Source organism: Miscanthus floridulus, chromosome 6 (genome assembly GCF_019320115.1).
Source record: "Miscanthus floridulus cultivar M001 chromosome 6, ASM1932011v1, whole genome shotgun sequence".
Classification (NCBI taxonomy): domain Eukaryota; kingdom Viridiplantae; phylum Streptophyta; class Magnoliopsida; order Poales; family Poaceae; genus Miscanthus; species Miscanthus floridulus.
In genome coordinates this window covers 61,227,417-61,240,426 of record NC_089585.1, presented here as the reverse complement: position 1 = coordinate 61,240,426, position 13,010 = coordinate 61,227,417, and the positions used below count along the sequence as shown (strand labels likewise).

The window sequence follows — 13,010 nt, the reverse complement described above, 5'->3', positions numbered from 1 at the left end:
AAGAACCGTTACCGACAACAATGGAGGAAGGAGCAGGATACCGTGGGGAAGTTGTATGTGAAAGAATATTGGAACGTGAGGCCATGTGAGATGTAGCACCTGAATCGAAGTATCACTCGTACTAGGGCTGGTTCAGTGTCATGGTGCTGAACGTTGATGCCAGGGAGGGTTGATCCCAGGAGGGAAGCCCAGCCATCGGGTTGTAGAACCCAGGAGGAGGTGGCGCCGCCCACTGACCGGTGGGAGCAGGCCATTGGCCAGCGTGGTCCATAGCAGGGCCGGTCGTGGCTGGTTGCTGGGGTGACGGCTGCACCAGCAGTGCCTGCTGGTGCGTGGGCGTCGGCAGAGGCGTGAGCAGAGGCCGCGGACCAGGCCACATCTGGATGGACCCGGCCCACGGGTTGTAGGAGGGCCACGGGGCGCCCCTGGTGCTAGAACTGTCGGGCTTGGACGGCGCACCGGGCTGGGAGCCGGCGCCTGTAGGCTGGCCGCCGGCTTGCTGTCCAGAGCCATCGCGCTTGCCGCCACGCTTGCTGCGGCAGGCTCTTGGACGACGAAGAAGGCGCGCACCCGGAGCCCTAGCCGCTCGTGGCGGGCTGCTGAGCAGTTGGAGGGCGTGGGGTTGGCGAAGAGCCGGTGTCGGTGGACGCAGCGAGGGTGGTTTGCTGAGAGGGCGCCTGGTTGTCCATCGTCACCTCCTCCATGAGGAGATCGGCTTTGGCATCCAGGAACGTGGGGAAGGGACGACCACGCCGGAGATGCATGCCGATGGTCTTGAACCGCTCGATCAGGCCGCGCATGATGTTAAGCACCAGAGTGCGGTTGGTGACGACCTCACCCAAGTTGCCGAGCATGTCTGCCATGCGCTTGAACTCCCTGCAGTAATCTGTGATGGACAGATCACCTTGAACGAAGTTCCGAAACTTGGCGTCGAGGTAGAGGGCTCGTGTCTCGCGGTTGCTGAAGAACTGGGATTCAACAGCACACCAGGTGGTGCGGGAAGTGGCGTTCCGGGCCGAGATCGTCTCGGCAAGGTCGTCGGAGATGGCGTTGAGGATCCATGACTTGACAACGGAGTCCATGCGTGCCCCAGTCAGGGAAGCCAGGCGCCGGAGCATCCTGCAGGACATGATCCTGAAGGGAGAACTTCCCAACGGTGAGGAGGAATTGATCGCGCCATCGATTATAGTTGCCGGAATTGAGGTCGAGGACGACCCTAACAAGGTTCTGGATGTTCTGTACAACGACTGCCTGGGCATGAAGATTGGCGATGGCGGCAGCTTCATGCAGGAGCAGGGCTTGATGAAGATCGTGGTGGTTGGAGGTGCGATCCTTCGCATCAGAAGGGGGTTTGTCGTCATCATCGGCGCCGGGCACGTCGTCGTCATCGTCGCCAGGCGCGCCAGCAGCGGCGCGATCCTGTTCACCACGGGCCAGGGCGTCGCGAGCGCATGCCGTAGCGGCATCGCGCTCCAAAGCGGCGTCCTAGGCCTCCTTGGCGGCGGCGGCGTGTGCCAGGGCGTCAGCCCGGGCCTTCTTGCGGGAGGCCGCACGCGGGTGCGCAGCAGCGTCCGCATCAGCTGCGGCGGCGGCGGCCTTTGCCTTGGCATCAGACTCGGGTCAGAGCCGGAGGCAGCGGCGGTGGTGGTGCGAGGGTTAAGAGGGCGAGTCCCACCCATGGAGATCGCTACACAGCAGGGGATGCCGACGCGAAGGGCTCAGCCAGGAGAGGAGGCGCGCTGGGAGGGGGGAGGCGCAGCCGGAGAGGCGCGCTAGGGCAGCGGAAGGTGAATCAGGGTGATGACCCAGACTCGTGATACCATGAAAGCTGATATGGCTTAGGAATAATAGTAGATTGATTGTCAGGAGTACAAGGGGTGTACAATATATAGGCAAGGGTGACCTCTGACCCTAGAAGACACATCTGAGCAAAATAAACGGCCAAGATTAAAACCTCTGAGTTATCTTTCCATGATTGGTGGGAGAAAGCTAGCAGCAGCACCGCTGATGAGTTGATGAGGCAAGGAATTAATTCGCTCATTATACTCGGAGCTTGGACTATATGGAACCATCGCAATGGGTGTATTTTTGATGGAGCAGCTCCAAACTTATCTGGTGCTTTGATCGCAGCTGGTGAGGAGCGCAGCTTGTGGTCAATGCCAGGGGCTCGAGGGCTATCATTCTTGACTGCCCTCCTCCCCCGTAGTTAGAGTGACAAGCTTTGTAGTGGTCGCCTTGTGTAGTTTTGTCACGGGTGCGAATGTAATCCTGGAAACTGGTGGGGTGTGAGTGCGTGCGTGTGTGTATGTGGTGTTGTTTGGGCTCTTGCCCTTTACTCTCTTCCGAGGGGGGAAGAGATGTTATGGTTGGCACGACGTACAGGCGTAGGGATCGGGCGGTTCGATCAGATCAGGCGACTGGCTAGGTTCGACCAGGGCGTGTGCATGCAGCAGCCACGCCCAGATCGCATGCAGCCATTAGTTATTTTCCTAAAATAAGTGGTTGAGAGAATTAAGGAGAGATAGTTTGTTTCCTTGTAATCGCTGGCCTATATGGCCTAACCTGTGGTTAAGGAATAATCAGCCTGGGATTGTGACTTTCTGTCACCCTTGGGCGCCCAGCCCTACTGTTCACGTCCAGGGTTGTCCCCGTTCCCGGCGCCGGCCACGGCGCTGCCAATCCGCCGCCAGCGCTCACGCCCCTCCTCCTCTGCTTCCTATCCCTACTCCCTACGCCATCTTCCCAGCAGATCAAGGCCTAACACTTTCCAACCTGGCAGGTGATCACCAGCCTTGTCAATTAGGGGCACAAGTTCAGCCTTTGTAGGTTTACGGATTGTAAGCGGAAGTCCAAGATAGGTGCACGGGAAATCTTTGATTGCACAAGAAAGATATTCTGAAGTACGTTGCAGGTCATCATCACTACAGTGGATAGGGATTGCTGCACTCTTTGCAAGATTAGTTTTGAGGTCCGAGTCATGCCAAAACAAGTCAAGTAGGAGCTTGCAGGTCTGATGATCATAGCAAGAAGGTCTCAAGAAAATCACCGCATCATCAGCATAGAAGGAAACCTGATGGCGAACATTCTGAACAGCAAGCGGTTGAAGGAGTTGTTCGCTGACAGCAAACTGCATCAAATAATTCAGAACATCCATTACCAAAATAAACAACATTGGTGAGAGTGGATCACCTTGATAGAGGCCACGTTGATGCAAAATAGAATCACCTGGGATCCCATTCACCAAAACCTGGGTAGAAGAAGTGGACAAGATCGGCATAAGAGGTTACACCACCGCTGTCTGAAACTGAGCTGCCGAAGAACTTCCAACAAAAAAGGCCAAGGCACCGAATCAAAAGCGTTTGAGATGTCCAATTTAAGGAGAATGTGGGCCTCTCCTTCCTGTGCAAAGCCTTCACCATTTGTTGCACGAAAAGAAATTTATCATGGATGGTCCTTCCTCGAATAAAGACATTTTGATTAGTCTGGACCAAATTGGGCAACGACGGGGCAAGCTGGTTAGCCAAGATGTTCCTCACTAGCTTCGCGAAGCTATGGATTAGGCTAATAGGCCTAAAATCCTTGACCATCAGTGCATCCAATTTTTTGGGGAGTAGCATGATGAATGCTCTATTTAGAAGTTTGAATTTAAACAAATGTCCCTGATGAATATCCGAGAGGGCCAGCAGCACATCTTCCTTTATAATATTCCAGCAAGACTTGTAGAATCGGCCAGTAAAGCCATCTGGGCCTGGGGCCTTATCAAGAGGTAGATCTGTGACGGTTTCCCACACTTCATCCTCAGAGAAAGGGACATCAAGGGAGGAGAGATCATTCTGCTGTTACATGAGAGATCTGTTTCATTTTCATTAAGAAGAAAGAGTACCAAATGTACAATCCCCACACACAACACACACAGAACCCAAACACTCTAGGACTACTGTTACATGTGCGCCACATCTGAGCAAAATAAACGTCCAAGATTAAAACTTCTGACCCTAGAAGAGGGTCTGAAGGCTGGCCCTGGCTGAACACCAAAGGGTTCCCTCCTTGACCATCCGCACAACTGAAGACACGCTATGGCTAACATTGTTGAAAATACAGTTGGTATGGTATTTTCAATTTTCCCAAATTTAAGTGTTTTGATTTTTGCTGAGTCAACTTTAAGATTGTCATGTCCAGTTTTCTTTTCTTTTCGGGAGGGGATTGTCCGGGTTTGTGGGAAGACATATTTTTTATGTTACGTTGACAAGTCTGGGTCCCCTTGTATCTTTTGGTCCCCCTGACTCCCTGCACAGGTAAGCAGCTAGCTTACCAGCACACTCACACACTCAATATGGCTAGAGGTAGAAGAAAGGGTGAGCACAGCACACACACAGCCAAGCAGCAGCTTTGCTGCTCTGAAAGTTGCTTCAGCTGAACTGAAGTTTTGCATTGCCTTAGGTGTAGTATATATACAACTCTTGTCAGCGGCAGGGGGTGGCTGCGCGCCGCGCCGCTGCAGAAGCAGGCGGCGGAACGGCCAGGCTGTCCAAGCACGCGCGCGGCGGAGGGCCAGGGGCAGGCTGCCTGCGCCCCGAGCCCGCGTGCGGCAGGGCAGCCTGCAGCCCGCGACGCAGCGGCGGGGCTGCCTACGCCCGCACCCGCAGCAGCGGGGGCCGCCTGCGCCCGCAGCGGCGGCGGGGCCACCAACGCACCGCGCCCGCGGCTGCGCCGGCACCCGCGCCCGCGGCCGCAAGCGACAGCGGCGGCGGCCGGGCCTTCCGCCGTCCGCGGCAAGGAGGCCAGCGCCCGCGCGCTGGGCCCAGGCCGGGTAGGGAAGGGAGGGGAAAGCCTGGAAGTATGTTGGAAGTAGGTTGGGGAGGGAGGGGGAGGGCGGCCAGCCATGGCGGCGGCAAGAAATCGGCCAGCGGCGCCTGGCGGCTGGGTGGGGAAGGGGAGGAGGAAAGCCTAGCTCTATACCATGCTAGAGTTGTGATTTCATCATGCTAACCCTAGAAGGAGGGTAGCAATGTATATTGGTCATACATGGGCCTCATGGGCCTAATACACATACTCTCATACTCCAACACCAACTATAAGGTACACAAGAGTATGGCTGAGTACAGCCCCATCTACTTCTAGTACTACTAGTACATTGGCTTAGATCAGCCCACTACCAAGACATGGCTGCCTTCTACCAACTAAGGTACTAGAGATGGCCTATTGCCTACAGCAACAAATTGCCTACAGCAACAGGGAGTGGACAGCCAAGACTGACCAGCTCTTACTCCTAATCTGCAGCAAAGAGAGATTTGGGGAGCAGCAGATATGTCTTACAGTATCCTGGGTTTTTATGTTCCAGGGGTTTGTTAGTTGATCGTGTTAAGGACTCTTCTGTTTGAAAGATGGATGTCAATCTCTTTCAAAGGCATGCAAATATGCAATTGTCTTATCCCTATGTCTTCTCTCCTTTTTGCCTATGGCAATGACCCATTCTCATGTCAGAAAAAAATATCTTTGGTTATTGCAGGTCTTGCTGCTTGCCCTTTCTTTCTGGAGTTTCAACTTCACCAGTATTTGTGCTTTTGGTCTCCTAGCATATGTTGGATACATTTTATATGCTTTTCCTTCTTTGTTCCAAATGCATCGGCTTAATGGGTCACTTCTTGTGTTCATTCTGCTCTGGGCAGCCAGCACATATGTCTTCAATGTGGCATTCACATTCTTCAACAAAAGATTTCAAAAGGTATCATGTTAAGCTATGCAAGTCCTCCAGAAGTTATTTTTTCTATCAATATTTATGAGAAATCAACTCAATGTTGCAGGATATGATGATTTGGGAGACTGTTGGGCTTTGGCACTATTCTATTCCTGGATTATTTTTACTGGCCCAATTCTGCCTTGGAGTGTTTGTGGCGCTGTGTAATCTTGTTAACAATTCTGTTTTTCTTTACTTGACTTCTGAGGAGAGTCCTTCATCAAGTGATGATCACCTAATTGATGGTATGTCTATCATATTATCATGAAAAAGTATTTTCATTTTACATATTCACTGTTTCCACAGCTGACAGTTAAGCAATATGATGCTCAATCTGCCGTGCATTTAGCCATGTTGGATATGTTTGATGTATTTAATTCTGACAACACCAGTGACAAAGTTTTGTAAAGAAACTGCTGCATTGAATTCCATAACTTTCTGTTACTTTTGTTTCTGAGTTTTAGGTTCTGTTTGAAACTCCTGCAATCACATTGTCATGATTGCATGATTATTTCCCAATGAAACATTTTTTTTCTCGAACACGCAGGAGAGCTGTGCATCATTTCATTAAGATGAAGAGAGTGTACATAGAGTACAAGGAGAGAAGCATCCCCAAACAAACAAAAACAACACACACACACAGTAACACAGAAAAAAACAGGCCACACCTCGCCCTTTGAGAAAGAAAACATGACCAGGACTACCAGAGGGCAAGATCAGCTGCTCCAAGTCCAAGACTGATCAGAAGCTCCCGTAGTCTCTTTGCATCAGCCGAACACCATAAGAAACATTCATTTGCAATGATCTGTAGCACCAACATAATATTCGGTCTTGCTCCATCAAAGACACATGCATTCCGGTGTTTCCAAATCTCCCAGGCCAATAAAACATATTGAACTAATGATTCTTCAAGTTCAACTCGAATCCAATAACATAAAATTATTCATGTTGTTTCTCTTGGTTCTGTAGCTTGGCAAGGCTTCATGGGGCTATTTCTACGTTTTTAGGCGAGTCTGAAAGTTACGTCAGTAGTATGTTATAATATTCCTTTTTTGTGAATTTTGAGAGTTTACTTCAAACAGATTGCACTGGAGCTCCAGTGCCCTATGTTTGGTATTGCAAACGTTTTTGTTATTGTGTGATATGACTTATGTTCTGATTTCTTGTGGCTTGTTCTTTACAGAGAAGGAAGATGCAATGGTTCTGATTGTAGCAACACTAGCATGGGGTCTACGCAAACTTTCACGTGCAATTACTTTAACATTACTCTTTCTACTTGTGATGAAACGAGGATTTATTCATGCTATTTACAGTATGGTGAAACATTCCTTCTCTATGTTGTCTTTTTAAATTCGTTGTAGTATTTATATTTTGTCCTATAAATTGTGAAAAGATTTATCCTTTATGAATTTACGCATTTCATCTTAAAATGTTACATTTCTTGATTTATTTTTACATGTTCTATTCTAAGTGGCATGCATACGACATATATTTCAACTATGATATCTCCATAGCAGAGGCTCTTAGGACTAGTTTGGAAACACCAACCCCCTCGGGATCCTGGATTTTTCCCGGGTCCAGCAATCCACAGACTTGCCATTTCAATTAGCTGCTTAATTCTCCATGGGAGGCTTTCCATCCCTGGGTTTGCCTCCCCTTTAGGCCCTTATTCCAAACTAGGCCTAATGTTTATATTTATCCCAGCCCTTAACTGCAACTTGTAAGCTGTAGGCTCTGGGCATGCAAATATTCCTGTTCTTCTAATATTTATTAGCACTTCGATGTCCCTTTATATTATTATTCTAACCTGTATGTATCGACTCATTCGAGTTTACCTAGTCAGTCATGCAAATGAAGCAATATTCTGCTTTGTTTCATTTATTTATGTTGGTAGTTGGTTCCTTTATCTTATTAAATCACTTTGTGGGCTCTAAAATTTATTCTTTTACCTTCATACTATCCTAGACCTGTACCAATTCTAACTAGCATATTTCTGTCTCAGTGTGCTTTTTCTTGGTGTTTCTGGTGAATCATTCAATCGACAAGAGACTGCGCCAGATCTTAGTATTGTTTTGTGAGGTTCATTTTTTCGATACTGTACATTCTCCAGCTTGATCTAGTGTCCAGTGCTCTGGAGCGCAGTGGTTCATTAACAATGGAGGTACTCTCACAGTTAGGTGCGCATTCTTTTTTTTCCTTATCCATTTCTATATAGAGGTACCCTTGTTTGTCGCTTATGTCATAAATGACAATTGAGTGCTCTTAAAAAGTCGAAAGCTGCTTAGCTATATCGTTGGATGAGGCACAGTAAGGAAGTGCACACCTCCTTTTTTTCTTGAACACACATGAGAGCTTTGTATCATTATATGAAGGAAAAAGTGGTAAGACCCTTGCACACACAGCCACACAGGCTATGTTACATAACTCACCCTTGATTGAAAATTTGGAACTAAAGGAACAACCTCGACCTTAATTCTGACCAATCCTAGCCTCCTCGGGGTGCATGGGCCAAGCGATGAGCCCTGTTTGCTTGAACTTATCAGTCCGGCTTATCAGCCATGGTACAGTGTTTTTCTCTCACAACAAAACAGCATAAGTCGGCTTATCAGCCGCAGAAACCATCAGCCGAACAGCTCCAAGCTAGACTGTTACCGTCCACCCTCTACCGATCTTTGGTAGGAGAGGGGAACATGTGCAAAGAGGATGCCTCCAAGGTCAGTCCACAGACGTTATTGTCCAACCTCTACCAACCTACCCTTGAGTAAGACCGTGACCTGGCAATGCCATGCGTAGAGCTTGCCCATCCTAGAAGCTGGACATCTGCGATGAAAGTGGGTGTCCTTGTTGACACTGGATGCCACCACGCGTGCTGCGGGCGTCCCCGCCACATGCACCTCCATTTACAGAAAACCAGCCACAGCAGTTAGGAGTCAAGCTTGCATCAGTTCAGCAAAGAACCCTGAAACCTGGCAACACCATGACTCACGATCGCTGAACTCCACACCAACACCTGCATTCACGTCACTAGGTGAGCCGGTCAGCATGAGACCGCACAAGTGCAACAAAGCTATCACTGGAGAGAACTGATCCAGCTGGCGAGCACGCGGAGCTGGATGATCACCACCCTGCCACCCATGTAGATCTATTAGGATCCCGCACAAACGACATGGTGAGAGCAAATCCAACGGCTGCTGATCCTGTAGATTGGCCTTTTTGGTATGTTTGGCTGGCCCTTTGGGCATGAGGTTAGGCTACCGGCCGCACCTGGCTAACAGGCCCATGCGTGCATTTTTTAGTACATCGGTCTCTTCTACAAGCAAGGGGGGATCCCCTAATTGGCCGTACTTCTATAGGCCTTAATATTAAGGTAATCCTTGCCTATATATGTGGTTGTACTCTCATACCTCATAATCAATCCACAAGTTTAGCCTGTCATCTTGCTTTTATGGTATCAGACACCTAATTATTTCCACTACCCTAGCACGACGACTCCTCAGCTTCCGCCATCACTGCATCCTCTGCACGCGATTCCCTGGAATTGTGTCCACCCCACACAGGCATTCCTTGCTGTCGTTGCCTCCCCTGCTCGTGTTCCTCTCACGGTGCATTCATATGGCCACCCCTCCTCTCTCTCCCAAGGTTGTGGCTGCCGCTGCCAAGCCGTAGGTTGGCACCGACGTTGAAGCTGCTTGCCTATGGAGGTGCACATCCGGGATGCCTAGGACTTACGGCAGGCCGCCCTCGCCTGCGCCCTAGCTGCCGAGCATGAAGCCGCTGAGGTGGTCAAGGAGCGCGTTGCTGCTGAGCAGGCGCTCCCTAATCTCGAACCCGAAGACTATGGTGCGTCTAGCATGATGCTCTTCTTCTCCACGAGGCTGTCGCCATCCTTAACATGCATGCCCAGGCCGTAGCCGTCCATAACATCTGGCCCTCATTCCAGTCATTCTCGATTTGGCCTCTAGCAACTACACCTAGTGGACTTGTTCCTCCTCAATGACGGCAAGTACCCCCTCCAGGATCATCTCCGTCGAACCGCCTCTCCTGCCCCTCCCCGACTGGTAGCGCATGCATTGTGTGGTTTATACCTGGATCTTAGGCCCCATGTACACCAACCTCACAAAATCGTCATGGAAACGGGCTCCCGTTGGGCCATGTGGGTCGCCATTGAAATTTACTTCCTTGGCAATCACGAGGCCCAGTCTCTCTACCTCGAGGTGTTGTCCGGAATTTCGTCCAAGGGGACTTGTCCATCATCGACCACTACCAGTGGTTGAAGAGCATGGCTGATGATCTTGGTGACCTAGGTGAGGTCATCACCGATCGCACCCTTGTGCTCCATGTCATCCATGAACTCAACATAAGTTTGCCTCCATAGGCCAACATCTCTAGTGTGGCCACCCCTTCCCTTCATTATTAAGGCCCGCAACTGACCTCCTGCTGGAAGAGCTCAACTTGGCACATCGCTAGGCCTCACCACTGACTGCCCTCGTCGCTTCCACAGTTTCACTAGATCCTCTTCTACCCCAGTCCTAATATGCAGCAACTGCAACAGCCTTTTCCCGGCCAAGCCTCCTTCCACTGGCAACAATGGTAGTAATGGCAACAAACAGCTACGCGGGAAACTGCGTGGCAAGAACAACCAGACCGCCAAGAACCCATCCCCCGGCGCCACATGGATGGGTGGCTCTGCCGATTGTTCCAAGGGCGGCTCCGGTAAAGGCACTATCCATAGACCTGCAACATCCAGATGTGGCTAGTCTCACTGGCCGCCTTTCGCTCCTCTGTCGCTTGCTCTGGTATAGGTAGATCGTGGTTGCCATCCTTCTACAATCCATGGAGCGGCAGCCCCACACGTTGCTTTTGGGTGTTCCTAACCTTGGAGATTAGGGAGAATAAATGATTCCATTAGTGGAGATGACTATATATAGGAACCTCATGGGCCATAGGGTCCTATATTAGATGGGCCTTCTTATACTTAACAGAGGGCACCTAGGTGTTAGATATAATCCTTGTGTCTTTACTTAACTAGATAGTAATTAGTATTGGTTGGTATATGGAGGTCGGCAGACTTTCCTTAGCTAGTAAGTTTCATGTCTGCAGCTAGTAGAGTGATCCATGGCTTCTGCTCCGGCAGGTAGTGGTCCAAGCCATAGCCCACAATGGGTGCCCACCTACCGTTGTCGTTCCCCTTCCACGCAGCCAAGGAGCGGGAGGCGCCATGGAGGCCCAGAGATGGTCGTCCAACGCATGGTGAAGGAAGTCGGTAGCACGCTGCATCCACAATTGACACACAGCAACTGAGGGTTGGAGCCTCCTCATGAAGGCGAAGCTGGAGGCTCGTGGCTTCTAGGGATGCAATCGAGTATGTGCTGCAAGTAAGTAGCTAGACAAGTGGATTTCTCCTGCCAGAGGGTAGCTTGGCACTTAGCCATTTGATTGCATTATATAGGAAAAGCAAACTTGGGATACAAGAAGTTCTCAACTACTACAACATATTCTAGTGTATAAAGTAGATGCTAGCTTGGATGCTAGGGCACCTGAAAACAGCTAGACAGTGAATAGTAAATAGCTAAGTAGATGACTAGATACATGGGTAAGCACTAGGCTAAACCCTCAATTCTCCCCCTTAGCCTTGTGCCCTGCTTTGGAGATGATCTGCCTCAGACCAATTCTCTCCCTCATCTCTTCAAATTTGGCTCTGCCCAAGGATTTGGTGAGAATGTCTGCAGGCTGTTCAGTAGTTGAGATGTGATCGGCCTGGATGCTTCCATCTTCCAGGCAGCTGCGGATGAAGTGGTACTTGATCCTTATGTGCTTGCTCCTTTCATGGAAGACTGGATTCTTGGCCAGAGCGAGGGCCGACTTGCTGTCCACCTTCAGCTCCACCACCTCGACATGCCTGCCGAGGAGCTCTGCTAGCAGCCTTGAGAGCCACAGAGCCTGGGTTGCAGCAGTAGAAGTGGCAATGTACTCTTGCTTCGCAGCTGGAGAGCACCACCACCTTCTGCTTGATTGATTGCCAGCTGACCAAGCAATTGCCGAGGAAGAAGATTGTTCCACTCGTGCTCTTGCTTGTGTCGACATCACCGGCGAGGTCGCTGTCGCAGTAGCGGACGAAGCGAGCGGAGCCGAGCGCCTTGGTGAAGTGCAGACCGTAGTCGAGCGTGTTAGTGACATAGCGGAGAATGCGCTTGACAGCTTGTTGGTGCTCCACCGTAGGCCGCTCCATGAACCTGCTGACGAAGCCAACAACGAATGTTAGATCGGGGCGAGTGTGCACCAGGTAGCGCAGACTGCCGATGAGGCGCCGGTAGTATGTGGGATCAACCTCCGCCGCTGTGCTGTGCCTGCTAAGCCTCAGCCGCTCCTCCATTGGAGTATGGGCAGCGTTGCAGCCAGCCATTCCGCCGAGCTCCAGAATCCTCTTGGCATAATGTGTCTGACGGAGGGTGATCGCCTGCGCGGCTGCGGCCTCTGCCGCGGCCAGGCGCTCAGCGCGATCGGCGCCAGGATTGACCACCACTCCTCCGTCTGTGTTGGCGGCTACGGCGGCGGTTGCTGCTCTCAGGGCGCGCTCGCTGGAGATGGACATGGCCTTTGCTGTCTCCTAACCGGGCTCTAGATACCAATTGTTGCAAGTAAGTAGCTAGACAAGTGGAATTTATCCTGCCAGAGGGCAGCTTGGCACTTAGCCACTTGATTGCATTATATAGGAAAAGCAAACTTGGGATACAAGAAGTTCTCAACTACTACAGCATATTCTAGTGTATAAAGTAGATGCTAGCTTGGATGCTAAGGCACCTGAAAACAACTAGATAGTGAATAGTAAATAGCTAAGTAGATAACTAGATACATGGGTAAGCACTAGGCTAAACCCTCAGTATGGTGATGCCGATCGCATGGCTTTCGACTCCATCCTCTCTCTTGTGTCCCCGGAGATGACCCGCACGCTGATGGTGAAGAAGACGGCCAAGGAGGCGATCAAGTCCATCCTTGTTGGCTCGGAGCGCACATGCAACTCTACGCTGCAATGGCTCTGGAGGGATTGGGAGTTGCTCATTCCGTGATGACGTGCATATTGATGACTTTGCGCTCCACCTAACGGGGATGATGAGCTCCCTCAACCACTAGCGAGAACATCAGCGAGCAGCGCATGGATGAGAAGCCCTTGCTCGTTGTTCCCAGTTGTTACAAGCAGGCGGCGATTGCAATCGACACCATGCTCGACATGGCGGACCTCTCAATTGAAGCAGTGACTGGCTGGCTAAAGGTG

General features: G+C 50.6%; 1 protein-coding gene across 1 annotated transcript in view; it reads left to right on the top strand.

Moving 5' to 3' along the window:
* Positions 1–13,010, top strand: part of LOC136456069 (piezo-type mechanosensitive ion channel homolog) — an 80,362-nt gene that overhangs the window by 34,793 nt on the left and 32,559 nt on the right. Inside the window, 5 exon segments of the mRNA XM_066455827.1 lie at positions 5,510–5,725; positions 5,805–5,982; positions 6,921–7,049; positions 7,740–7,822; positions 7,824–7,914. Coding sequence (XP_066311924.1) covers positions 5,510–5,725; positions 5,805–5,982; positions 6,921–7,049; positions 7,740–7,822; positions 7,824–7,914 — 697 coding nt within the window.